The sequence below is a fragment of the Etheostoma cragini genome, chromosome 18, assembly GCF_013103735.1.
Source record: "Etheostoma cragini isolate CJK2018 chromosome 18, CSU_Ecrag_1.0, whole genome shotgun sequence".
NCBI lineage: Eukaryota > Metazoa > Chordata > Actinopteri > Perciformes > Percidae > Etheostoma > Etheostoma cragini.
This window is the reverse complement of record NC_048424.1, coordinates 2678330-2703544: the sequence shown is the minus strand read 5'-3', so window position 1 is coordinate 2703544 and position 25215 is coordinate 2678330. Positions and strand designations below refer to the sequence as shown.

The 25215-nt window shown below is 42.4% G+C and overlaps 2 protein-coding genes across 3 annotated transcripts in view; one reads left to right on the top strand and one right to left on the bottom strand.

Annotated features, from left to right (window-relative positions):
- The first annotated feature begins 117 nt into the window (after positions 1-117).
- On the top strand, positions 118-8029 carry ndufaf7 (NADH:ubiquinone oxidoreductase complex assembly factor 7). Its single transcript, XM_034899371.1, has 10 exons — positions 118-552; positions 992-1152; positions 1729-1809; positions 2752-2862; positions 3825-4038; positions 4158-4216; positions 5592-5705; positions 6114-6257; positions 6640-6813; positions 7475-8029. The coding sequence occupies exons 1-10, from the start codon at positions 483-485 to the stop codon at positions 7697-7699; spliced, it is 1353 nt and encodes a 450-aa protein (XP_034755262.1). The 5' UTR covers positions 118-482; the 3' UTR covers positions 7700-8029.
- A 2532-nt stretch (positions 8030-10561) lies between these two features.
- The window catches only part of LOC117961001 (serine/threonine-protein kinase D3-like), a 35569-nt gene continuing 20915 nt past the window's right edge, over positions 10562-25215 (bottom strand). For both annotated transcript variants that reach the window (XM_034899355.1, XM_034899354.1), the window contains exons 6-19: positions 22651-22840; positions 22497-22574; positions 22224-22392; positions 21943-22066; positions 21393-21470; positions 18878-19154; positions 15667-15719; positions 15468-15540; positions 14967-15073; positions 14243-14404; positions 13824-13922; positions 13442-13709; positions 12275-12360; positions 10562-11288 (exon numbers count right to left, since the gene is read on the bottom strand). In XM_034899355.1, coding sequence (XP_034755246.1) covers positions 11115-11288; positions 12275-12360; positions 13442-13709; positions 13824-13922; positions 14243-14404; positions 14967-15073; positions 15468-15540; positions 15667-15719; positions 18878-19154; positions 21393-21470; positions 21943-22066; positions 22224-22392; positions 22497-22574; positions 22651-22840 — 1938 coding nt within the window. In that variant the 3' untranslated portion in view covers positions 10562-11114. The remainder of the gene's footprint in view (positions 11289-12274; positions 12361-13441; positions 13710-13823; positions 13923-14242; positions 14405-14966; positions 15074-15467; positions 15541-15666; positions 15720-18877; positions 19155-21392; positions 21471-21942; positions 22067-22223; positions 22393-22496; positions 22575-22650; positions 22841-25215) is intronic.

The following is a 25215-nucleotide window of genomic DNA, read 5'->3' as shown; positions in this document are numbered from 1 at the left end:
AGATTGTTTTAAATATTTTAAATATATTTAGTTATTAATTGCACTACAAATACGTTACACAGAATATGTTTTATTGTGAAAGGTTCGCCGGATGTTGTATTTATAATTTTTTGCATGACCCTCACCAGTCTGTTAGCATGTCACTTTAACACAAGGACTTTGTTGTTTTAAGATTTTGTAAACAACTGACAGACACAAATGAACAAATGCATATTTTTATCATTTGTACCCGAAACTAAAACGTTATTTCCGGCTATTGTTCCGTTTGTATTTGACCGTTAACGTAACGTTATTAATAGCTAACGTGGCTAAAGCTCAACGGCTAACAGCTAGCTAACTGTCAGTGAGCTGAGAGTTGGTCCATGTGGTTGCAGTTACATTTAATTACACGTGTCTTGTCTAATAATGCTACCAAGCAAACTATCACGTAACTTAGCTATAAATCAGTGACCTAGTTGTATTGAGACGGATTAAACAGCAGAATGAGGGCTTGTTTTTGTGTGAAAACACAGCTTCTAATCAGCAGATTCTTCAGTCGTCCATCAACAGCAGGTAATGATCTGGTCAACACTTTTTATTTAAACACCATTTTATAAAATTATTTTTTTATTATTATAATGGAACTCCATTCATTCTGTGAAACCTAAATGTAATGTGACATTTGCATGTTTTCTGCAATATTGGATGTATTTCTTTGACAGTTACTTGACATGTTTCACATGTAATGCCTGTTTAGTTGGTCTGTTTCTTACGTGCATCCCTTATTATTTGCTCATTGGTGAGTAATCAGAGTTTGAGTAGGTATTCTGCTATCTATCTATCTATCTATCCATCTATCTATCTATCCATCTATCCATCTATCTAATTGGGTTAGACACTTGCACCAAACAACCTTAAAGTCACTATGCATGTTTGTAAATTGCTGGTCTTGTCAGACAGGAAAAGTTCTTTGTTATAAGATATCTCATTTTTGTTTGTTTGTGTGTGACAGTGCGATGGCGAGCAGCTCAGACCAGACTCTTCTGCAGCCCTCCAGCCAGCGAGGAAAAGCCCCAATACTCCATGCTGCGACACCTGACCACTAAAATAAAAGCCACGGGTCCGATTCCGGTGGCGGAGTACATGAGAGAGGTGCTCACCAACCCAGTGACGGTGAGTGGAAATCGGTCACCCTAAAAGTCTGGGAGAGGTGTTTCAGTTTGAGATTCAGTTTCTGAACTCTGTAGGCACAAGCCAACGGTGTGGTGACACCGTCTGAGCCTTACGTCATCATTTTTAATTAGTCACGGTGATACCGTGTACCACGGTAAAATAGGGAGGTTTGACGGTGTCAAAACCGCCCGACTTTACTGTACACCAGTCTCTGATTATCCATCAACATACGCTCCTCTAATATTAGTCAAAGTTATTCCTAAATTCAGCTTTTTAAACTGAAAAATTTGGTCTAACTTCAAATACACAAGGTTAATTGACCATGAATACTAAAAATATAACTATTGTGGTTAGAAGTTGGTGTTAGAGGAAGGGAAAAAATGCGTCAGATGTTTAAAAAAAATGACAAAAGTGTCAAAAAAAAGTGTCTTAGTCGTCGAACAAAGCGTCCATAAAGTGTTTTTGACCCGAGAGGACATGGTCGGATGGAAGACCACACAAAGGTTGAACTGTTCCTTTTAAATGGACCTTTTCGACCCTCTGCCGCTGCTTATTGTCCTTGGTTTTCTCTTTCAGGGTTACTACGTGAGGAACAACATGCTGGGACCGGACGGAGATTTCATCACGTCACCAGAAATCAGTCAGATCTTCGGAGAAGTGAGGCTGGAACAAAAACTCCACTTTAACACGAAAGACAATGAGTCTGATGTGTCTCTCAGTTCATTACAGGAGTTAATTTGAGACCAAATGTTTTGTTTTCTACATCTCCACTCAACCCATCTCATCCACAGCTACTTTACTACAAAAAAATAAAAAACCTTGACTTAAAATCTAGTTTCCCATATTTTGAAAACGTATTTTTAACTTTAAAAAAAGTTAAATTGATTGATAAATAAATTGATAAATGTTACAGTCAGTGATTTACAAAATGAGTTTTTTAAATCACAAACATGACAAATTTATTATTTATGCAAAAAGAAAACAAATGTAAATTTAACATCTTTATTTAACAAGGTATTTATTTAACACTCTTAGTTGGTTATTTCCCTCAGACAGACTGCAGCGTGATTTATGTTTCTGCGTTAAATCTACGCCGTGGCTACGGACGTAGCTGCGTGGAGACACACACACACACACACACACACTCACTCACTCACTCACTCACTCACTCACTCACTCACACACACACACACACACACTCACCCACACTCTCTCACACACACACACTCTCTTACTTTGCCCCCAACGTCTCCTTCCAGGCAGCGCGGCAGTGGTTATGTATTAGGGTTAGCTGCCTGGAAGGCCACGTTACAGGCAAAAAACACCATTGAGCAAACACCAGCGCACACCTATAAACTTTAGGCCTCTGCGTGGAGCCGCCGCCAGACCATAAATCACTTAACTGGTTTTAATTGGTCTATTTTAGCCATTTGCATCCTGAAAATCCCCCGTGTCAGAATGTTCTATTTTTTATGTATTATCTATTAGCAGGAAAGCTAAGAGGAAGCTGCTCCTTTCTTCTCGGTTACTCAGGAGAAGTTGTGAGAGCGTCTCGTCGTGCTGTTCTGAGTGTTTAAGGTGTGTTTCGGTGTGTTCCAGCTGCTCGGCGTGTGGATCGTCAGCGAGTGGATGGGAGCCGGTCGACCCAAACAGCTGCAGCTGGTCGAGCTCGGACCTGGGAAAGGATCGCTGGCCAGCGACGTCCTCAGGGTACGGACTTCGTTAGTACAGCAGCAGGATCTGAGAAGTCAGGGAAGTCTTCAAATACAAACATACATTAGAAGTTTGAAGGGTGGTTAGCGTGCAGCAACTTCCTGGAGTGTCGTCATCGCTGTTAGTGGAGACTTAGGAGTTCTGGTACGTGTCCGTTGTCAGCATCATTTCCAAGCTTCCCATTCGGTTGTACAGGAGCGGCGGTGCAATGCATTCTGGTAGCTTTGCGGGGACTTTGTACCAGAGCTGCTTCGAGTCATCCGCTCCTCATGTGCATAAAGTTGAATCCGGGCAACTTCATGCACATGAGGAGCGTCCGTCCTCTCAGAAACTGTCTAAAATCTTTTAAACCCATAGAATTTATTGATTATTCCCAAAACAAAGTACACTAATAATTAATATTTAGCAATTAATTCAAGTTTGTAGCTTTATTATATAGTCGTGAGGAAATAGTTTCAGTATTCTCACATCTCCACAGGGTTTGCTCCCCCAGCCGCTGTACTCTCCCGAGTTAACCCACGTGGCTGTGGTGTTGCCTTCTTCCTCCTTCCCAGACGTTGTGGTGCTTCTCACACCAACATCTTCCGCCTGCACCGCTGTCGGGGTCTTCACTATTTACCCACAGCTGGGGCTATTTACCCCATAGTTTGGAATATTTACCCATAGCTGGGGCTATTTACCCATAGCTGGGACAGTGGTTGACAGGCATCAGGTTAGTTAGTTAGTCTATTTTCTGCACATGTATAGGAGGTTTCAGAGAGAAATGCACAGAAATCTCCACCTTTAGAAGAAGAACTTAAAAGAAAAAAGGTCCCAATTCAGTATAGTTAAGGACCGGCGTTAAGGGGACAAACAGTACACATAAGGAAAGCCTATTTTTGCGTGGAGGAGGACTTTAATGTGTGTTGAGCTGTATGATGAAGTACTGATTTAACTTTGTGTTGTTTTTCTCTCTCTAGGTGTTCAGTCAGTTGGGGTCCGTGCTGGGCGGGGCCTCCGTGTCCCTCCACCTGGTGGAGGTGAGTCCGGCGCTGAGTCGTCTTCAGGCCCAGAACCTGACCGGGAGCGGCAGCCAGGAGGCGCACGCCGAGGATGAGCCGGCGTACCGCCGCGGGGAAACTGCCGCCGGGCTGCCGGTGTCCTGGTACCGCCGCCTGGAGGACGTCCCCACAGGTGCAGCCGATGGGACCTGCGTCCCACGGGATGTCTCTGATTCTGTTTCTTCATATAAGAGTCAAACTTGGGTTAATTATCTTATCAAATTATCAGTTCCTCTTTTGTCCCTCTCTCAGGATTCAGCATCTTTGTCGCTCACGAGTTCTTTGACGCTCTGCCGATCCACAAATTTCAGGTATGTTTTCAAGTTGCTGTGTTTTTAACTGTTAAATGTAAAAATTTCCTTTTTTTTTAAAATTGTTTGCAGAACATTATTGCTTCTTCGAGTTTTTCAAAATAACAAAATGTAATTCAAAGTCCTCTACAACGTAGTGGATTTAGAGACTAACGCACGCTGAGACAAAACAAATATAGATATTCAAAAGAATTTTAAAACAATATCAACTGACTAAAGTTGACTCAATAATTGTAAAAGAGAGTCGCTTCTCAGTGATCTCTCGGGCCCCATCCTGCACACCAGCGCGGCGCAAAGCCAGACACAAGTGTCTTTGTTATTTTAAGACCGTCCAGCACCCATGTCGTTTAAATACTAAATGCACCTGCGCCCATGGGTGTCCTGATGTGTTCAGGTGCATTCTGGGCGTATTGATATCGTGAGGCAGTGGGATGTGATCACGCCATTGACCAACAACAACCTCTGAAGTCAATAACGCGGCATTTTATTGTTATTTTAACAGCGCATTAGTAAAATGCTCCTAGGGTTGTGCACATTACACACACACACATATATATACTCACATAATATCAATGCGTCAAAGTACTAACCTCTTAGTAGAAGACCTCTGATTGGTTGATTGCATGTTACGTCCAGAACACACCTCTGATTAATAGTACAACTCTTTAAACCATGCGCCCGCACACCGACCCTTTTTTCTGCTGTCAAACTAGCTAAAGTGAATAAATAAAGGTTGAATAAATTAAATAAATTCCATCAAACTACCACCAGATGGAGCCAACGTGAAATACATTTTTGAAATCCCTCACTTGTTGAAACCTGCAGCGCCCTCATGTTATACAGACCTCTCTCCTGTGTTTAGTTAAACATATAAACGTAATAATGTCTGTCTTGTCCCTCGTACGGAACAGGATTACAGACACTGGTGAAACATTTATTTGAATTCTGACTTCAAACTTAAGAATTCTGCGAATAAAGTCAGAACTCAAGTGAATTTTCACCAGCGGCCCTAATCCTTTTTCGTAAGTGAAGATTTAAGTGCGCGGGGGATTAAAAAACAGAAGCAAGTCCTCCTTACATTATGTCTCTTTATAGTCATCTTATGTCGGTTTTTGTTCATTTTCTTTTCTTCGTGGTAGGTTTGTGTCTCTTTTTCACATCGTGATGCTGCATTATTATCTTCATATCTATGTAAAACGTTGGAAAAGAGAGCAGATGATACAAATCATTCAAAAAGCTTTAAGACTAAACTTGCTAAATACTTCAACCTACAGTCATGAAATGTGAGAAAAGCCTTTAAGTCACATTCATTCATTGATTTAGTGATACACCTAAACCCTGAATGTGCGTAATAATGTGTGTTTGTCTTGTGTAGCGGACGCAGAAAGGCTGGAGGGAGGTGATGGTGGACATCGACCCAGAGAAGCCCGACCAGCTGAGGTTCGTCCTGGCGCCGTCTCCCACCTTGGCCTCGTCCACGCTCGTACAGGTACCGGACCTGGAGACCGTGTGGCACACCGCAGATGTGACACTACACATTTGTTGTTATTTTCACCTTACATGTCGGGTAACTGACAACTAGAGTCGTGGTTGTTGAAAAGGCATGCTGGGACATGGAGTACACTCCCCTGATTCATTACGTACTTTACATTACATACTTTACTTTACTAGAGTACTTATACTCCGCTACATTTCAGAGAGAAATATTGTACTTTTTACTCCACAACATCCATCTTTGTTGTTGACAGTGAAAATCCTTTTAGAACCAGAGAAGGTTTGACATCTTTGATTGATAAACTACTTTAGAGATTTATTAATCATCAAAATTAATTTGTGTGTGTGTGTGTGTGTGTGTGTTGTGTGTGTGTGTGTCTGTGTGTGTGTGTCTGTCTCTCAGGCAGATGAATCGCGGGGCCACGTGGAGGTGTGTGCTGAGGGCGGAGTCATCATCCAGCAGCTGGCCCGGCGGATCCAGGAGGACGGCGGCGCGGCGCTGATCGCCGACTACGGTCACGACGGAACCAAGACGGACACATTCAGAGTGAGCCGGACGCTTTAAACTCGGTGGCCACTTTAATAGGAACACCTGTCCAGCCATAACATCTGTACATTATATTGAGACTGTATTTTATATTCATAGAAGTTTTAGTTTAGTTGCATTAAGGTGAACAAATCGACATTACTCCAATGTCAAAGTAAACGTTGAGTATGTTTTTAACTCCAGAAAAAACAGATTTTCTGTAAAAATGCAGAATTCTTGATGCTAAATATGACCATATGAATATGTGAAGTGCATAAAGCGCGTTGCAGTTACGTGATCACGAAGTACGGACGGTTTACTCGCTGCATGTGGAGTTTTCTTGGCTCAGAGATCTGAAGCAAACAGCCGACTGATGGGAACCGTTTCTGTTTGAATCCGTGAGGGTTTTAAAGGCCACCGGCTCCACGACGTCCTGTCCTCGCCCGGCTCGGCCGACCTCACCGCCGACGTGGACTTCAGCTTCCTGCGGAGGAGCGCCGGAGGGGGCGTGGCCTGTCTGGGACCCATCCCGCAGAGGACCTTCCTGAAAAACATGGGCATCGACTCCCGGATGCAGGTGAGTCTGTCGGTCCGAAAGAAGCTTAGACAGTCTACGGAACTGGTTTTCTTAAATATTATGATTATTATTGAATTTCACAGATTTAACAGTTATACCTTTCCCTTTAGAAATAGTATGCTACTGTTTATCTTCTCTTTTATCCTTTGCCTTTTGGTGTGTGTGTGTATTTTAGTTCAAATTGTATTGTCATTTAAATGTTGTCTCCATGTTTCTACTTATTTTGTACTTAGATTTTTCACTTTTGCTTTCTCAATTGTATTTATTTATTTATATTTATTCCTTTTTTACTTAATATTTATCATTATTATGTACATTTAATTAAACAAACAAGGAGTGTTTGTTGTTGAAAGTTTTTGTTGATTTTTTTCGGATTGTTTTCTACTACATTTCAATTTTTTGTCACTTTTCTCAATCCATGCAGACCTCCCTAGATAGTTGGAGATCTAGCCCCCCCCCCCCACACAGATTTGTGGGGCTAAGACATTTTACAGATGAAAAGTAAACTTTGTAATGAGAACATTTTCTTTTTTAAATTACTTCAAACACCTGACATTTGTTGTTATTTATCAAATACCATATTGTGTATCACACACACACACAGTAACCACTATGTTGCAGAGCTTAAATGACACACTACCGTCTCTGTGGTTCTCTTGAGGTTCTGCTGAGGAACTGCAGCGACGCGTCCGCCAGGCAGCAGCTGATCGCCAGCTACGACATGCTGACCAACCCGGCCAAGATGGGCGAGCGCTTCCACTTCTTTGGCCTGCTGCACCCCCGGCGGCTGGCCCGGCCCCCCCGACCAGAGGGGCTGAAGCTGGAGAAGAAGCCCAGCCCGGCGCCGCTGCCGGTGGCCGGGTTCACCGAGCTCAGCTTCTCCTGAACGCTTTCCTCCGCAGCTCGGAGAAGCCTGGAGGCCGTGTGACCTTCACTAGAGAGGTCACGGAGCTCAGACAGACATTACGGGAGATTTCAGAAGATCCTGTTTCATGGGGACGATGCTGTTTTTACAACTTAGTCTTCATACAGGAGGATAGCAAGAGTTCACATCACTGATTTAGAGAAACAGAAGAAACTTGATGTACTGTAAGAGGTTTGTGTCCAACATGAGGTGAACTGAAAGGACAGTTTCTCTTTAAGTTAATTGTAAAGACATTTTGATCTTACGATGTAAGAAACATAAATAAAATTTATTTTGACATTTATTGTTTAACTGAAAAAACATTTTAGTATTAGTATAGTAGTAACAACCAAACAAATTCTACCATTGATAAGCCATGGAGTCTACATGGTTTCCTGCCACCGGCTCGTTCCCCGTGGCTTCTATTCCCTCGCCGCTACGCCGTCCCCCTCCGTCCTCCTCCTCCTCCGTCCTCCTCCATCCTCCTCCGTCCTCCTCCGTCCTCCTCCTCCGTCCTCCTCCGTCCACCTCCGTCCACCTCCGTCCACCTCCATCCTCCTCCGTCCACCTCCGTCCACCTCCGTCCACCTCCGTCCACCTCCATCCTCCCCCGTCCTCCTCCGTCCACCTCCGTCCACCTCCATCCCCCTCCGTCCACCTCCGTCCACCTCCGTCCACCTCTTGAAGCAGTTAGCTGAGCTCACAGTTGTGCAACAGCCATTCACAACAAGCCTGTCGCTCCTCCGGTAGCAGTTAAAAGATTTGGTTACACGGGTGTGGGGGGTCGGGATTGGCTGGCGGGACCAAAGCCAGCAGCCGTCCCTCTGGAGGAGCGGCGGAGCGAGGCGGTCGTGTTCAGGATGGCTGATTAAATGATCGCTTCCAAACATCCGGCTGAGGATCGTTATCAGCTTCTCTGATTCAGGAGAGGGAGGGTTTGAGGAGTCTGGCTCGTCGGCCATTTGGAAGAAATTAAAGGATTTTATTATTAAAACGCCTTCAACTGAAGATGTTTAAAATAATATGTAGTAGGGGTCCCTGCTCCGTCTCTCTTTCAGCCGAGGGGCCCTGGCTTAAAGTATCCTTCATACAGAAGGAAAACAACTGTAAATCTCTAATTTAGAGAAAAAGAGGACACTTGATGCTATGTACACATAATCCATTTCTGAGGATTTTGTTACTTTCTGAAACGTTTTTGTTGCATATTCAATGTTTTCGTCGCTTCTGACTTTCTGAAGTTTTTCAATTATTTGGTTGCTTTTTTTTAACTTTTTGATTTTTTTTGAAGACTTTTGGCTACTTTTCTTTTTTAGCCTTTTGACAATGAGGTTTTTATCCATTTTTCCCTAAGTTTCCTTTTTCCCCCACAATTATTTTGTTTGTCGCGTTTCTCAATCCACCTAAACATGTCCAACACAAACAAAACTAAAAAAGTTTCTCTTTAAATTCTTTTGAGGAGAAACTGAGGAGACGTTTTATATTTTCCTAACCCAAACATTTGGAAGAAATTAAATGATTTTGTTATCAAAACGCCTCCAACTGAAGATGTTTAAAAGGTTTCTGGCCTTAAAGTGCCACCACGGTTTGAGTTGTGCTTTTTAAATCTGACTTTAGTTTGGGATTAAACACAATCTGAGCAACATTTATCAAACTCACCCAGTTTATAGTACGTAAAAAGCACATTCAACGATCAAATGGCTCACGTCATGGTCTCTTAATGTTCTCTGTTTATTGAACTTTGTAAATTATTAACCAGAATATTCTCCAAGGGGATTATTGAGCTCAAACCCAAAAACAAGTACAAAGATTTTAGGATTTTTACACTTTAAAAGAAGACATATTGCTCCATTTGATGTCTGTGCTTTTGTGTGAAATCCTCATAACTGAAGTCTTATTTCTTCCTTCCAACATCTTGCCATAAAGCAAAATACTGGAAATAAAATAATGTTGAATCCGTTGAATAACTGAAATGTAAAATTAGATTTTTTTTTCCCCAAAGTAAAACCATTTAATATTCTCCCCGTCAAACAAGTCATCCACATGACACAAACGTTTCTTGCAAAAATATAAAATGTGTGAAATAAATTCTCAGGCTGGAGTCAGATCACTAACGAGACAATCTACCGATCCGTTTCCACAGAAAGACAAAAGAAAGACAATAGCAGCTCGCTTCTCAGCTCGTCTTCGTCCCAACAAACGTTTCAGAGAGAATCTCTCGGAAAATAACTGAGTTTGTTTCTCTGCAAAAGTAAAAAGTTAGAAGAATAATCTCAACTGAGATTTATTAGTCCAGAGTCTTAAAATAATCCTCAAAGTTTGAAATGGAGCAGTGAAATCAAACCATTCAGTCAACACCTAATGATGACAATGAAACTAATGACGAATACTAAAATACTACTCTTTATGCTAAGTGTCTGCAAATTGTCCCACAGTAAGTACACAGTACAGAAGCTAATCGGAGGATGCGTCCTGTGTTGACTCGTGGAGATGTCTAGATTGAAATAATTTAGGAATGTTTTATTTGGTAAAGTTTTAGGTAATTTATGTGCTTCATCCAATATGTTTTTGGGTGTTTTTGTTTGCCAGACTGTCTTGTTTGGCAGCGTTTTGCTTTCAAAAATCTGCCAAGAGCGTCTTTTGTCGGCTACTGATACAGAAAGGTAGGTAAAATAGGAAGGTATCTACATAAGAGCGACATGACACTCATGAACGTTTAGGACATAGCGCTTCTTTTAGTAAGTGTCATTCAGTTTTGTAATGACAAGTTATGGTTATGGTTCATGTGTTCATGTCATGTCACTCTTATGTAGATACCTTCAAGTAACATGTTAGTTTTTTTTTGAGGGGGGGTTAAGAAGAAGTTTACTTTTGCAGATTAACAAACTAAAAAGTTATTATCAGTGAAATTCTAAAATACTTTCCCAAATAGTGCAAAGACATCCCAATAAAGAAGAACAGGAAAATAACGTACGTTATAGTCTGAACATAATCAAGACGTGTTTGTTTCTTCTGAGTCAGCGTCACATAAAAAAATCTCCACACAGCTTGACATGATCTAAAATGCAACAATGACATCATAAAAATATGCTATATGAGCTGAAAATGTATATATAAAGGATCTGGATTAGTTTCTTTTTTAGCCCTTCTGCAGCTTGACTGGCGGTGCAGACGTGGGCTTGTAGAAAAATCGCAGTGAATTAGAAAAAGAAAAAAAAACATTTAAAATGAAATTCTCTGGACCTGAATCATTGTCACAGTGTCGATACTCAGCTGCCTGCCCGCCGCCTCCAGAAACACACCGCGCTGCCTTGGACGCGGTCTCCACGGCCACCGTCCAGGGACGCCGCGGGTCGGCCGCTGCCTGGCAGGAAACGCCTCGCCCCCTGCGCGGGCGCCGCTAGGGGTCCTCGTCCATGTCGTCCAGGTTGGGCGACATGATGAAGTGTTTGGGGCAGTGCAGGCCTCTCTCGTCGGCGTGCTCCTCCCAGCGGGCGTCGTCGCTCTCGTGGGTGATGTAGCGCTCGCCTCGCTTCGTCTCAAACTCCCGGAGGTCCAGCCAGGTCTGGAAGTCCTGCAAGAGGACCACAAGAACACAGTTTAAACCCAGGAACAAGTATTAAAAGGTGCAGTGAGCCATTGATTTCCACTCCTTTCTGTTTGTTTTCCATTTACGCACGTGATTAAAGAAGACCCAACATGCTTTTTCTGTATTTCCTGTTGTGTCTATAATGTCACAATGTTGGATGTTTTCCCTGTGTTTTCTGGTCTTGGCCTTCTGTGATTGGTCATCTGCTCCAGGCGTGCTACCGAAGGGTTTCTATTTTGTTAAAGATGTCGTCACCTTGGATGCCAATGTTGTTAATTTCTACCCAATTTTGGGTCACATTACTGCTGAAACGTGTCCCATTGTGTAGTATTTGGTATAGTAGCTTTTTTCAATGTTTCCTAACAATTCAAAAGTCCTGCTTTATACTACGTTGCAACCAGACACCGACTGTAGTGAGACAGCAACAGGAACGCTGACCAATCAGAGCGAGCAGACTGGTCTTTTTTTCAATATAAAATAAGTGATTATTTTGTAACTGTAACTAACTGAAGCACCCTGCTGTGACATGAACTACTGCTACTACCATGTTTTAGTCACTGTTCCATTATCTTTATTGTGACTTATTGCCAGTGTGCTTCACACCTGCAACCGGTCTGTCAGACACCGCCTACCAAGAGCCTGGTTCTGGCCGAGGTTTCTTCCTAAAGGGAGTTCTTCCTCCCCACTGTCACACTATGCTTGCTCTTTGGGGAATTACTAGAATTGTTGGGACTTTATAAATTACAGTCTGGTCTAGACCTGCTCTATCTGTCAAGTCTTGAGATGACTCTTGTTATGATATAAATAAATTGCAGTTGAGCATGAACCTGAAAATTACTACGAATTAGGTCTCTTTCAAAATCCCTGTAAACATATTCCCTTAAATCAGCTCCTTACTGAGAGAAAGTACCAGCATGACTGTGTCCTGCTGCAGTGTCCTGAGGTATGTTAAAGTCAGAAAGTCTGGGTACCTGCAGCCAGGGGTGACTCAGCGACTTGTCCACGCTGTAGCGCTTCCTCATCTTCACCTGCAGCAGGTTATTGATGAGGTCTGTGGCTGTGAGGAAGAAGAACAAACACTCAGGATCCGACGTCTCAGTTTCATTTAAAAAAAGGGAAATGGATTCGATAGGTCAAATAAAACACCTTAAAAAAAATAAAAGAACATGTAGAAAGTAAACGTTCAGCTGTTAAGATGTGTCAGCTGTGTAGACTGCATGTTATGTAGATGTACAGTACGTATTAAGCCTGTTACAGACTTGTTTTCCACACTGACGACTGGACAGATTATTCAGTTGCATTTTTTAAACTATTATGAAATAAAGTTTCCAAAAAAATGTAAGATTCAGGGTTATAAACCAAATCAGCATGTTATTAAGCAATTAACTATTAACTGCAAAAATAACAAATACACTTTCAAATAATTACGTATTGTTGAGAAAAATACATCAAGCTCAGTTTTACTGTAATTTTGATTTCCAACTTTGTCAGCTTTTCTGACATCTATCTCCAGCACCACTGTTTGAACAACAACATCTGCATATAGTGATGGTGGGGGGGACTAGGGGAATTATCAATTCTTAGATGTCTCGCGATTCTCTCTAGAACAATTTGATACTCAATTCTGATAAGTTAAGTAAGTTGACTTTAAAAAATAAAAATAAAAAAAAATGTGATTACGTGTTTTATTTTGAAAGTTACTGTCTCCAGACATGTAAAAATCAGAAAACAGAGGTACTGAAAGAGGATGAGATAATAGACAACAACTTAAAGTTTAGGCAAGAGTGCAGAAATTGTGCCGGATATCATTCTTTTTTCATCTTTCGCTTTCTTTTTGCTGTGATTTTTTGGTTACCTGGTCCTCAGATCTCTGCAGGGTAAATCCAGACAGCTTGCTGGACTCTCTGTCCAATCTGAGTTTTCTGTTGCACGACTAAAATAACCTTTAAACGTTCCACCAAAACAAGTTTCTTCCCGAGACTATTCTGCAGAGGCACCGTGGCTCTGCCCGGCGCTTAGCACCACCCATCGTGATTGGTTTAAAGAAACGCCAATCAACCAGAGCACGTTTTTAGCCCCAGCGCTGTGGAAGTAGGTCTGGCAATGCGAGGCTCCTGATGATTTAAACCGTCCCTTACCTTGCTCTGAGATCTCCTTCCAGGGGTTGGATGGGTACATGAAGGCAGCGTTCTGGATCTGGTCGTTGATGTCCTCGTCCTCGTTGAAGGGAAACGTCCCGCTCAGGCTGACGTAGATGATGACGCCGACCGACCACATGTCTAGCGAGCGGTTGTAGCCTTTGCTGCGAAGCACCTCGGGCGCCAGATAGGCCGGCGTGCCGACCACCGAGCGGCGGAACGACTTCTCCCCGATGATACGAGCGAAGCCGAAGTCACACAGCTTCACCTGGAGGAAAAACAGAGGGAAACGTTGAAGTTTGAGACGTGAATGTGCTGCTGAGCTCTCTGAAGACATTTAAAGCACCAAAAGAAAAGAGGCCGTTACTGGAGTTGTTCTAACCTGAGGGAAGGGTTCTGCCGAGGCCAGGAGAACGTTCTCCGGCTTCAGATCACAGTGGACGACGTTCTTGAAGTGAAGATGTCTCAGAGCCACCAGGATCTACGGGCCCAACACGTACGAGCGGAGTTAACACTCAACAGTCGGAGCGTTGAAGGAAATAAAAAAAATCCTCGCAATCTAATCGCGAACAAATTCAAAGATATAGATCTAGAAAATGTTGTAAAAATTGTCCAAATTCAGTTTCTGAATGGATTTACCGTAATACCACCATGTTTAAAAATACATTAATATGTGTTTTGCCCAGACTAAAACTATTAGTTAATGAATCGACCAGTTGAGCAACTGTTTGAACAAAACAAGACGCGATAATCTGGAAAGTTTTAACCGCCACCACTCGGAGGCTCCCGGTTGTCACCGACCTGCGTTACCAGGAACTTTGTGAGGCGCTCGGGCAGCCGGCTCTTCTCGCTGGATAAAATCATCTCCAGCATGTCGCCGTGGAGCTTCTCCATGATGACGAACACCTGCTCGGGCGTCTCGAACATGCAGTCCAGGTTAACGATCCCCGGGTGGTGCAGGTTCTGTTGGAAACCGTACAGCACAAGAACAATGAACCGCAGCCTTTCCACAGTCATTACATTATACCTTTCTTTTTCAATGTATCTTTTCGGTTGTTCAAAAAGAAATGAATAGGGAAAAACTACATCTTACGATCAGTTTACAGCTTTCAAAAGAGCTAAACTAGGAAGCCTTTGGTAACCGCTACAGAGCCTGGCCCATAAAGATATGGCACCCCGACCCAAGTGCGTTGGGCGGCCTCGCCCTGGCCATACTCCGTGCGTTCCGGGTAGCCAATTCTAGGCTTCAGATATGTCAGTAAATTCAAATAAATATATTGCAGCAAGCGGCGATTCGCGGGTTCAACCCTAATAACAACAGAGACAGACAAACGTAGAAGGATTCTACCCTATCGCGGTTTGAACCCTAACCAGACCTTTGCTTATGCTGTGCGAATGCGCCACAGATGATACTCATCCCGTGGGAATAGGGCTAAAGAGCTTGTTTCTGCTTTTATTGTTCCAGATGTTAGTACATCTCTTAATTCTACGTCATCTTCAGCTGCTGATAGCCAGTGTGTCGTACCTGGAGAATGGCCACCTCGTTCCTCAGCTGACTCTCCTGTTTGGTGGGAAACCTCATTTTGTCGATGATTTTGATCGCCACGTCTCTGCCGGTCTTTCTGTGCTTACCTGCAGAAGAACATTCAACCCATTGCATTCTCTAGTTATTTACTGCTCAAGGGTGTTTTAAGCCCCCAACGTCTCCTTCCAGGCACCACTGCGACGGTTGACCCCACGTTAAACCTAACCCTTACCATTGCCTAATCCTAGTGCCTAGGAGATATTGGGGGCTTAAAACACAGATCAAATTATTTGTCTGTAGTTTAACTAACTTTAGAGATTTTAAATCAGCAGGACCTGTATAAGCTTGTATATTTTCCCACATTTTGACACAGAAAGGTGAATACGTCTCAACTATAAATGCTGTGAGGCTCTTTCTGTCTGATTAAGAGGGTTTGATGGGATCGTATATGGTATTGGGTCCCTGGGTTTGAACCGTTGAGTGCAGTTTTCGGCCTCTCACCTCCGTAGACGATCCCAAACTGTCCGGAGCCGAGGACCTCGTCAGCAAAGATCTGATACACTGAACTGATATCCTGAACAACAAGAGATTCAGAAACACTCACACTCTTTTCTTCTTTTTTTTTTAAAAATATCTTTCTTCGATCTTTTTTTGGTTTGTCATACGAGACATTTGTCAGCAAAAACAAGGAGAGACTTACCACGTTTTCTTGTATCTGGGAGTTGGACACGGATATGCTGATGGAGACTTCCTCTGAGGAGACACAAGACGGACAACACAATCTATAAATCAGGGATGCACAATACGAGAAAAATATCTAATTGTGATTCATTTTGACTGATATTGCGATTGACATATGATTAACCATATTAGAGGAAATGATCATTTTTGTATTAGTATTTTCATTTTCATTGACAATATGTCAATATGTGCAGTCGGACGCAATGACAATCTGATTTCTGGAGTGCTAATCCGGAAATGACGAGAGGGATGAGCGTGACAAACGCCTCTCAAAATCACATTGACTACATTTTTTAATCTGACTTTTGTTTTGTTTTTTAAAGAAAAAAAATGAAAAATGACCCAGCAACTGAATTTCTCACTTAAATTGTTTTTAGAAACACGTTTCGGGGGAACTAGTTTAATAAAATGCAAGAATGTATTCCGAACGAGCTGCCATTAAATACCATTACATGCTATTCATACTGTTTTTAAACTCTGGAGATGCCAGACCCACGTGACGCTTTTGTCCAATCAGCTGCCAGTTTTCATTTTTTGGGTGAAAATACAGATTAGCGCCGCCTGCTGTTATGGAGATCCATTACGTCTCGCGCACGTAATGCAGAACGTACAGGGGGAGTTGGTCAGTCCGATTGCCTTTTCTTCCGGTGGTCGGGTTGGTGTGTCAGTGCCTTAACAAATCCCCCCCCCCCCCCCCCCCCCCCCCCCCCCCCCCCCCCATAAATTGTGCAGCCCTTGTATAAATGTGCAAGTAACCCATGCCGCTCTAATGTGAGTCATTAAAGCACACACACACGCGTGTAAACCCCATCACCTACAGCACAGACGCGTGGGTTTCTATTTTTCTAACCTACAAATCATTAAAATCTCATTTCCTATGTTTGATAAAGAGAGAGATGACGGAGAAGGATTTGTTGGTTCAACAGGATGAATGAACACTAAAGATGTTTCCAGCTGTGATAACGACCTTTAAATCCAGATATAACATACATTGAATCCTTTACTTCCGTTTTTTTTTTTTAAATATCATGGTTTAAATATGCGTACATGCATATAAAGGAAGCTCTGATTGTTTCGTGCTGTGGGAATTCAGCGTGACGTTAAACAGCCAAAGGCACGTTCTGTTCAGAGGGTTTTAATCTGACGTGCTGGTATTGATTTCAGATTGCTGTGCCGGGGTTTGATCAGGCCGTCCCTCCCTGTGATCGATACTGACAGTCTGCTGGAAGCAGGCATCCTGTTGATGTTCAGGTCATCGTTTAGGTCATCCTCCAGAGAGTTTACGTAAGGTTATCGGCAGAAATGTAAACTGTGAATTACAGATCTGTAGTCAAACTGTTTGTTCTTAAAAAGCCTTTATTGGCATCAAGGGAAAAAGCTTTTATTTTGAAACAGGCTATTCTTTCCTCTGTTTAAACTATGATCAAATTTAAGCAAAAATATTTTTTTTCTTGTTAAGTTGCTGTTGCATCGTTTGCTGTACATTTCCTCCAAATGTTTCAAATTAAAAGCCCCCCAGCATTTCAAAGTGCAGAATCAATCGCAACCCTAAAAAGGCTTTTATTTTGAATAACGCGCAGGAAGTCTTAAGTTTTGTTTACAGGAGCTTAAAGGAATAGTTTGACCCTTTGGGAAATGCGCTTGTTTGCTTTCTTTACGAGAGTTTGATGAGAAGATTAATATAAAAGTCATGCTAATGTGTTTAGTACGGAGAGGAGTCAGCATGTAGTTAGCGTAGCTTAGCATAAAAAGTGGAAACAGGGAAAAAGCCTGGCTCCATCCAAAGTCCAAGTTTTATTAGTTTTTTTCCCCCAATTTCCATCATCTTTATGTCTTTCTTCATTACTACTAAAAGTCCACTGTTAATCTGTTTCATCATTGAGGTTGAAAAAAAAAAAAACTTGTTACATTATCTGTCCATTAAACTTATTGATGTCTGTTGCTGTAATTTCATTGTGAAGAACACCATGTATTTGTGGGGAAATACTGGAGCTTGACATTAATTACTCAACAGATGGAAAACACAGCAGTTTTATGACAATGACGTTTTTCTATAAAAGTGCATGGGGATTTCTTTTAATGATCCATATAGTGCAGGAAAACTCATTTTGGGATGAAACCTAAAACTTTTATTTTCAGACAAAAAGACACTTGAACCTGCGGTGAATCAGAGCACTAAATCCTCTGCAATCCCTTTAATCATGTTAAAAGGCAGCGTGAGAGCGTGTGCTGAGGCGGTGGGGTTGTATAACAGACGTCTCCCAAAACAGTATTTGGAAGCTTTTCACAGCCTAATCCATTCAACCATAAAATCATATCAGAGTCTAATGTCATCTCAAATAAATGACTCCATTGCTGTGTCAAAGGGTGAAGGCAGGCTGGGAAATTACCAGGGTTGTGGCTTCCTCGTTAACCTCAATGGCCTTCTAATAAAAAAAATTGTAATCCTACTCATGAAAAGTGTTTCCCTTGTAGCTCTGACAACCCGTGGAGGGCCTCAGGGATCATTTTCAGGACCATCTTAGATCTTATCTTCTAAATGCTTACTCGAAGACGTCATATGGACTTTCCTGGTTAAAAAAAAATAAAAATATGTAGGCAAAAGGATAAGCCTGCAACTAAAAATACTCAAAAAATGCACTATTTTCTCCTGGTTAGAGTATGTTTGTTAATACCTACGATGTTCAGTGTTTTAGGAAATTGCTAAGACCTCTTCTTTTTAGTAAAAATATACATTGGTGACTAGACAAAGAATTAGCTAAATAAATCATATCACAGGTGTGCAAATAATAGGGCCGGGTACCGACACGCGGGCACCGTTTCCGACGTATTCATGTCTGGCCATGTAGCACCAATCTAAAAAAATGTTTGTGCCATTCTACTGTATTGATTGCCCAGTTTCATGCAAAGAACCCCTATCAGCACTAAACTACTTCTTTAATTGACTGTCTCGCCAAAAACATCATCATTAATAGAGACTGCTTTGTTACTGACCTCACCTTTACACTGCTGTCTATCTTTAAAAAAAAAAAAAACACGTCACAACAAGGCACTCTTAAAAAACGATTGATTTTAGACTTACTAACCTGGCTTTGAACCTTAGCTATGTTTTTATCTTTAGATCCTTTCATGTCAACGAGAACACTAAGTTGTCTCCGGCCGTTACTCACTGTGGTCCTTCCCCTGGTTGTGCCCGGTGCCGACGCTGGCCTTGGGCGTGACGGGCATCATCGCCTGTCGGATGGCCTTCTCCCAGCTCAGGCCCACGTCCCGCCCCACGCCGGAAGCCGCCAGGACGGGGTTGTGATGCAGGCCGCCACTGTCCTCCCCGACGTAGTACACCATGTTGGTCGTGATCACCTCGAAGCAGTGAGCGTTGCTGCCCTGGGGCAGGCTGCCAAAGTCCTGCGCCGGTTCCACCTGGAGGATCTCGGACAGGGGGATCTCCTGCAGTTGGTTAAAATTAAATAGAAACACTTAGATACAAGCCTCATTAAAGGCCGAAGTAATCAAGAAATGTTGATCTTGTTGGACGGTCTTCCACTTTCAGCTCAGAAACTCAAACCTCTGCCCTCCTATCTTCCCATTCTGGTTCCCATTCAATTATTTAAACTATTTTAAAAGTAATTTTAACCAATAAGAAGCATCCAGAAGGTTTTGAATTGAGCCATAGGACTATGTTTTAGCTGGGTGATCCCTTCATCCTAACACCTCTCCTCTCTCTGCTGAACTGTGAGTTGCTCTTTGAAACCAGTGTTTGAAACATCCCTTCCTTCCTTCCTTTTCTGGCAGAGCGTAGGGAAAAAAAACCTTCTTCCCTCCAAAAAGCCTCAACGCTGCCAGATCAAACATATAAAGGAGAACGATCGGCTGAGTGGTGTCTTAATGGCCCTCGGTGTCATCTGAACGTTTTGTGTTTTGCCAAGTTCTCCTCCTCCTTCTCTCCCTCGCCCCTCAAACCGCAAACTCCGATCAGCGTCCCATTCATCCTGCCACTGTGATTAAAAGGCAGGACGTGCCTCAGCCGCTAAGGGCACCAGGCAGCATGGCAGGCGAGCCAGAGAGAGACGGCAGGGAAGCGACCAGAGGCTCCACAAAAAAAACACCACAAATCTCCTCCACCCCTCCCTCACCACGCTCTCTTCAAAGGAGGGTTTCTGCAGTGCTTTGTGGTATAGGTCAACAGGTCGCTGGCACACAAGATAAAAGGAGGTGAGAAAGGGACATGATAGAGAACGAAAATGATCTGCAGCTGAACTGACCTCATGTCACACCGTGGTGGAAACAAATGTTCCTTTTTTGGAAATTCAAAGAAAAGTTGAAACATTTTTAGCCTCGTGTCTACCTCGTGTTTTTGCTCTTTTACCACAAAAGTTACATCTAGTCATAAATAGCATGTCTGCTTAACAATCTGTCTTCCCTTAACAATCTGTCCTCCCTGAACTTACAATACGCAATTGTTTCTACATTAGCCCATCATGTATCTAACCATCCAAGAGCACATTCGGCGTTAACAGCTGGAAACACCACCCAAACTTGCAACTCCGCAGTGAGTCAGTGTTATGGATGGAAGGGCAGAGCAAGTTTAAATATCTTTTCTAGCCCATATTTCCATCTTTTAATACCACTGTTTTGAGTATTTCTTTAAAGTTAAATTCTTTGTAATAGAGCAGACTTAGGGTTATGTTATAGCCAGTGCATAGAATATCAACCTTCAAGTACTTGGGTATTTTGGTGGTTGATAGGCTCTTTTTTTGGAGTGCCTATTCCTCCGTTCAAAAGGCCGTTTACAACCACTGACTGTGAGTTTAGCTGCTCTGTCACTGCTTCTTAAAGCTGTGGATATTGTTTTTAATGCTCAGATTGCGGCTGCATTTGTGGTTGACTCTATGATGCTATGGATATAAATGTACGTATAAATAATCTGAGCTTTATAGTTCCTTCTTTGGAAACCGAAGTTGACTAAACAATCTTACAACAAGGCCAATTTATTAGCTTCACACAATCAGAAATATGCATCTAGATTGCCACGTCTACTGTACAAACTCAGCTACTGAATGGTTCCTGTGGTGATGCTTTTTGTAATTCAAATCCATTTTTCACCTTACAATAAGGTTAGGTTCAGTGCTGCAGATCAAAGCTTAGTTATATGAATTAAACATTATCTGGGTTAGTATAAATAATATTTCTCTTTTGCTAGCATCACTGCGCTCAACAATAATTAAAATATCTTGTGTATGAAAAGTGTAACGGGTGTTGTCCGTATGTGTGCATCACAAATGTCATACATGTATGAAATGTTAGCTTAACTACAACAGTTCAAGTGTACTGTGACTTTTTTAACTGTTTGTACTTGTGTTTTATCTGTTTAACTAATTTTGTGTAAAGCACTTTGAATTGCCCTGTTGCTGAAATGTGCTATACAAATAAAGCTGCCTTGCCTTGCCTTCCAGTGTTTTTTCTATTTTTCTTGTCAAAATGTTTCTTAGTGGAAGGTTTCAACTTAACATCCCGACCTGATGAGGATAATTACAGCAAATTATCCGGTTAGAATTAGGCAGCGATGTGTGCTAACGTCTCATGAATGATGTTGAATGAACCAGACTCCCTCCGGTGTTCTCTTCACGCCGCTGCTTTGTTTGGCCGAGCGGCTGAAACCGGATCGGAGCCGGCTGGGTCTCCTACCTTGTAATACTTGGCTCCACTTTCATTCTGGAACAGAGTCAAAGTCTTGCTGTCCAGCCTCCAGTAATGTCTCTTCCTCTGCAAAGACAAAACAAAGTTCATCAGGATACAAACTTCATAGATTCAACAGGGTTTACGTCAATATATGCACGCACATACGGACGATTTCAGCCACAGGATTAGACAAAGCTCTTCTTTCACTGTACTTAAATTTCTATTTAATGCCACTTTATACTTACACTCCACTACATTACAGAGGAAAATGTTGCACCTTTTACTCCAGTTCTAACAATTTTAGATACAAAACATATGATCAGTTGTAAAATATGATGCATTATTTCAGATTAAATTACCCAACAGGATTTAAAGCAAGTAATAGCAGCTTTACCTCAACCAGCAACAACATTAACATACCACTACGTACCACTTACATGTTATCGCATCAATAATAGAGCTGCAAAAGGTTAATTGCTTAATCTTTGCAGCTCTATATATAGTCTGTCTGTCTGTCTGTCTGTCTGTCTGTGTGTGTGTTTGTGTCTCTCCTCACCAGGTTGTCGTTGCTGGTGTAGTGGACCATCCAGCCCTCTTTTACCATGGTGGCGCTTTTTCTCTTGGTGTGTTTGATGGACTGAACCACTCGCATCAGAGGGATGTTGCTGCTCGTGCATGGGCTGCATGAGACGGATAAACACACACAGAAAGTTAAAAACATTTTAGAATGTGCAAAACTCAAATGGTTAAGAAAACAATCATCTCTCTAACTTGGCCAATAAGTAAAGAGAGAGGCCGGAGGATCTTTTGGATCAGTCCAGAGGCTGAGTTGTGTACCTGATGGCTCGGAGCGTCTCATCGTCCTTCTCGCCGTCCGTGCAGCCGTGCCCCTCAATGAAGAAGAGCTTGTCGTCCTGCTCGTCCAGGCTGTGTCCGCCGTCGCTGTTGGTGTCACAGTTGTCCACCTCCATCGTTGCCTCAGAGTCCAGACTGGGACTGGCCGATTCTGCAGAGTCCAGAGTAGGAGTACAAAACATATAACCCACGTTGACTTTGGGTGGGGGTGTGGTGATGTGTGTGTGTGTGTGTACACGATAACAGTAAACTCACCTCCGTTAAAATTGACCTCACCGAGGCAGTCTCGAGGTATTTTGGCCGCACATCTCTTATGGCAGTTAAATTTACAATCTACAGCAGAAGAGGAGAAGATAAGTAGAACATTCATCCATTGTAGTTCCAATGGATCGGACGGGAACGTCGTTACCTTTGCACTGCATGCCCTGGCGGAAGAGGCCCTTTAGCAAGCGTTTGCAGTACTGGCAGATGGTGGGACGAGTGTAGGTGTGGACGGAGAAGGTGTGAGGGACTTTGACCCGACCCAGGACCATCTTCTCCATCCAGATGGGACGACCGCTAAGCAGGGAGTTACGCTTCCCGGCACCTAGGAGGGGGCGCTGCTTCCCCAAGGAGGGAGGGAGGGAGGAACGAGGAAAGGAAAAAAGGAGGGTGGAAAGTCAGGAGTTTTGTTTTGATTTGTGTTCAGAAGTTTGGAAAACAAAAATTCACATTTTAAATAATTGGTTACAGTTATAGCTCCATCGATACTGGACATAAACTTAAAACACAAGCTTACATTTTTGAAAGTATTTTGACAAAGATAAGGCTGATTTACAGTTGTACTTTGAGTCTCCGCATAGCTGACGCCGTAGCTTACGTAAATGGCCAACGCCGCTTTGAAGTTTTTACCTGTGCGCTGGTGTCTGCAACGCTGTAGCGTATCCCTTCAAGAGAACAGATGGCATGTGTGCAATCCCGGAAGTGGAACGTGGAACGTTGTGTTTGGATATTACAGACAAAGGGTCAATGTAACGCTACTAATCCCCGGCCAAGCGGACCAATCACAGTTGTTGTCGCTGCAGTACGTAGTTGTTTTTCTACACCAAATTATTTACAAGAAAATTGGAGATGTGACAATAAATGTTTGTTAAACTTCCTAAAAGAAAGACCATTTGCATACAGTGAAGTATCTGGTATGATCTCTGGGATTTTATGTTGTAAATAATTTGATGTGTACATTTTGATTGTATGGTTAGCAAAAGTGCCCCTAAAGCGTGTTTTGCCATCAACTTTAAAGCTACCAAATGGAAATAAAGTGAACAATCAGGGTTCAGCTGAGTGATCATCACATTTGGAGAATTGTTCCCTCGTCGTGAAAAGTAGAGCACAGATGAAATCTGTTCTATCCACTAGAACAATGGGCGTCATTGTGCAACGTGCAGCTTATAGACGGGGGTCCTGGTAAAAGCAGGAAGTGTGTGACACAATGGGCCTGAATTAGTTCAGAACAGTAAATCCACCTTCTTAAAAATCACACAGGTTTGTGACGTTGAATCAAAGTCCGAATTATCTTTAAAAGAGCTAAAGACATGAGAGGTGTAACAATGTGTTTTGCTGAATTACTGTAAACAAACCTACGCTCTTGTCTTCTGCCAGAAATGTAATATTTGTTTTTAATTCAGATGAAGACATTTGCTTTATTGCATTATTATCAGGAAACTTATCTTGGTTCTTTTTGTCATTTGTACTGTATTCACTTCCCTTGAGTTAAGTGTAAGTACAGATCTGCCAGTAAATGTGTAAATGGCTTGATTGTATTTTTGTGACATATGTATTGTGTGTTGGACAGTGATACATACGACATTAATAAAATGGTTTTAAAGTGTAACAGCAGTAGCAAAGGGCACATGTTCCACAAATGTTCCATAAACTACACAATAAGATGAGATGTTGTGTTGAAGAGAAGAAGCCTTTCCTCGCTGTGTTCAGAGATGGAGCTGATAAAAGTGTGTTTGTTCCAGTCAGTGTGAAGCTCTGACTGTGAGTCACTTTGTTCACTAGTTTAACAGGGATGGAAAATCCAGTGGTATGCCTCCAGCCATCAGATCAGATCAGATCAGAGAGAGAGAGAGAGAGAGAGAGAGAGAGAGAGAGAGAGAGAGAGAGAGAGAGAGAGAGAGAGAGAGAGAGAGAGAGAGAGAGAGAGAGAGAGAGAGAGAGAGAGAGAGAGAGAGAGAGAGAGAGAGAGAGTGTATGTGTCTCACAGAGAGAGAGAGACAGAGAGGTACTGGAAATGGCTCATTGGTTGCAAAACGTACATCTGCAAGCGTGGAAAGTGTGTGTGTGTGTGTGTGTGTGTGTGTGTGTGTCTTTTCAGCTCAAAAACTGACTTGCACCAACATGTGTTTGTATGAACTCGAGTCAAAAAGTCTAAACTCCTGAACCTCGTTGCCTATCCAGCAATTCCCAGCATGCATCTGGGCGAGAGGGGCAGGGTACATTCTGTCAAGCCCATGAACAGGACAACATTTCCCACTCACACAGTCACAACTAGAGGCAAAATTTAGGGTTTCCAGTTCAGCCGACCTGTACATGTTTGGACTGTGGGAGGAAACTGCAGCACCCAGAGGAAACAAGACGGCAGGAAAACCTACAGAACAGCAGTGGAGCAAAGTAACTAAGTACATTCACTGTAGTACCGCACATAACGACGGAATTTCCCCCAGTGCGGGATTAATAAAGTATTTCATCCTCTTATTTCCATTCAGTGGCTAGATCTGACAGAGGAAGTAGCAGTTCATCTTCACATTCACCACATAACACTAACACATGAGGACCTCACAGATTCAAAAAAACGCAAGTTTTATATAGACCTTAGTGGTCCCCTAATACTGTATCTGAAGTCTCTTCTATGTAGACCTTAATGGTCCCCTAATACTGTATCTGAAGTCTCTTTTATATAGACCTTAGTGGTCCCCTAATACTGTATCTG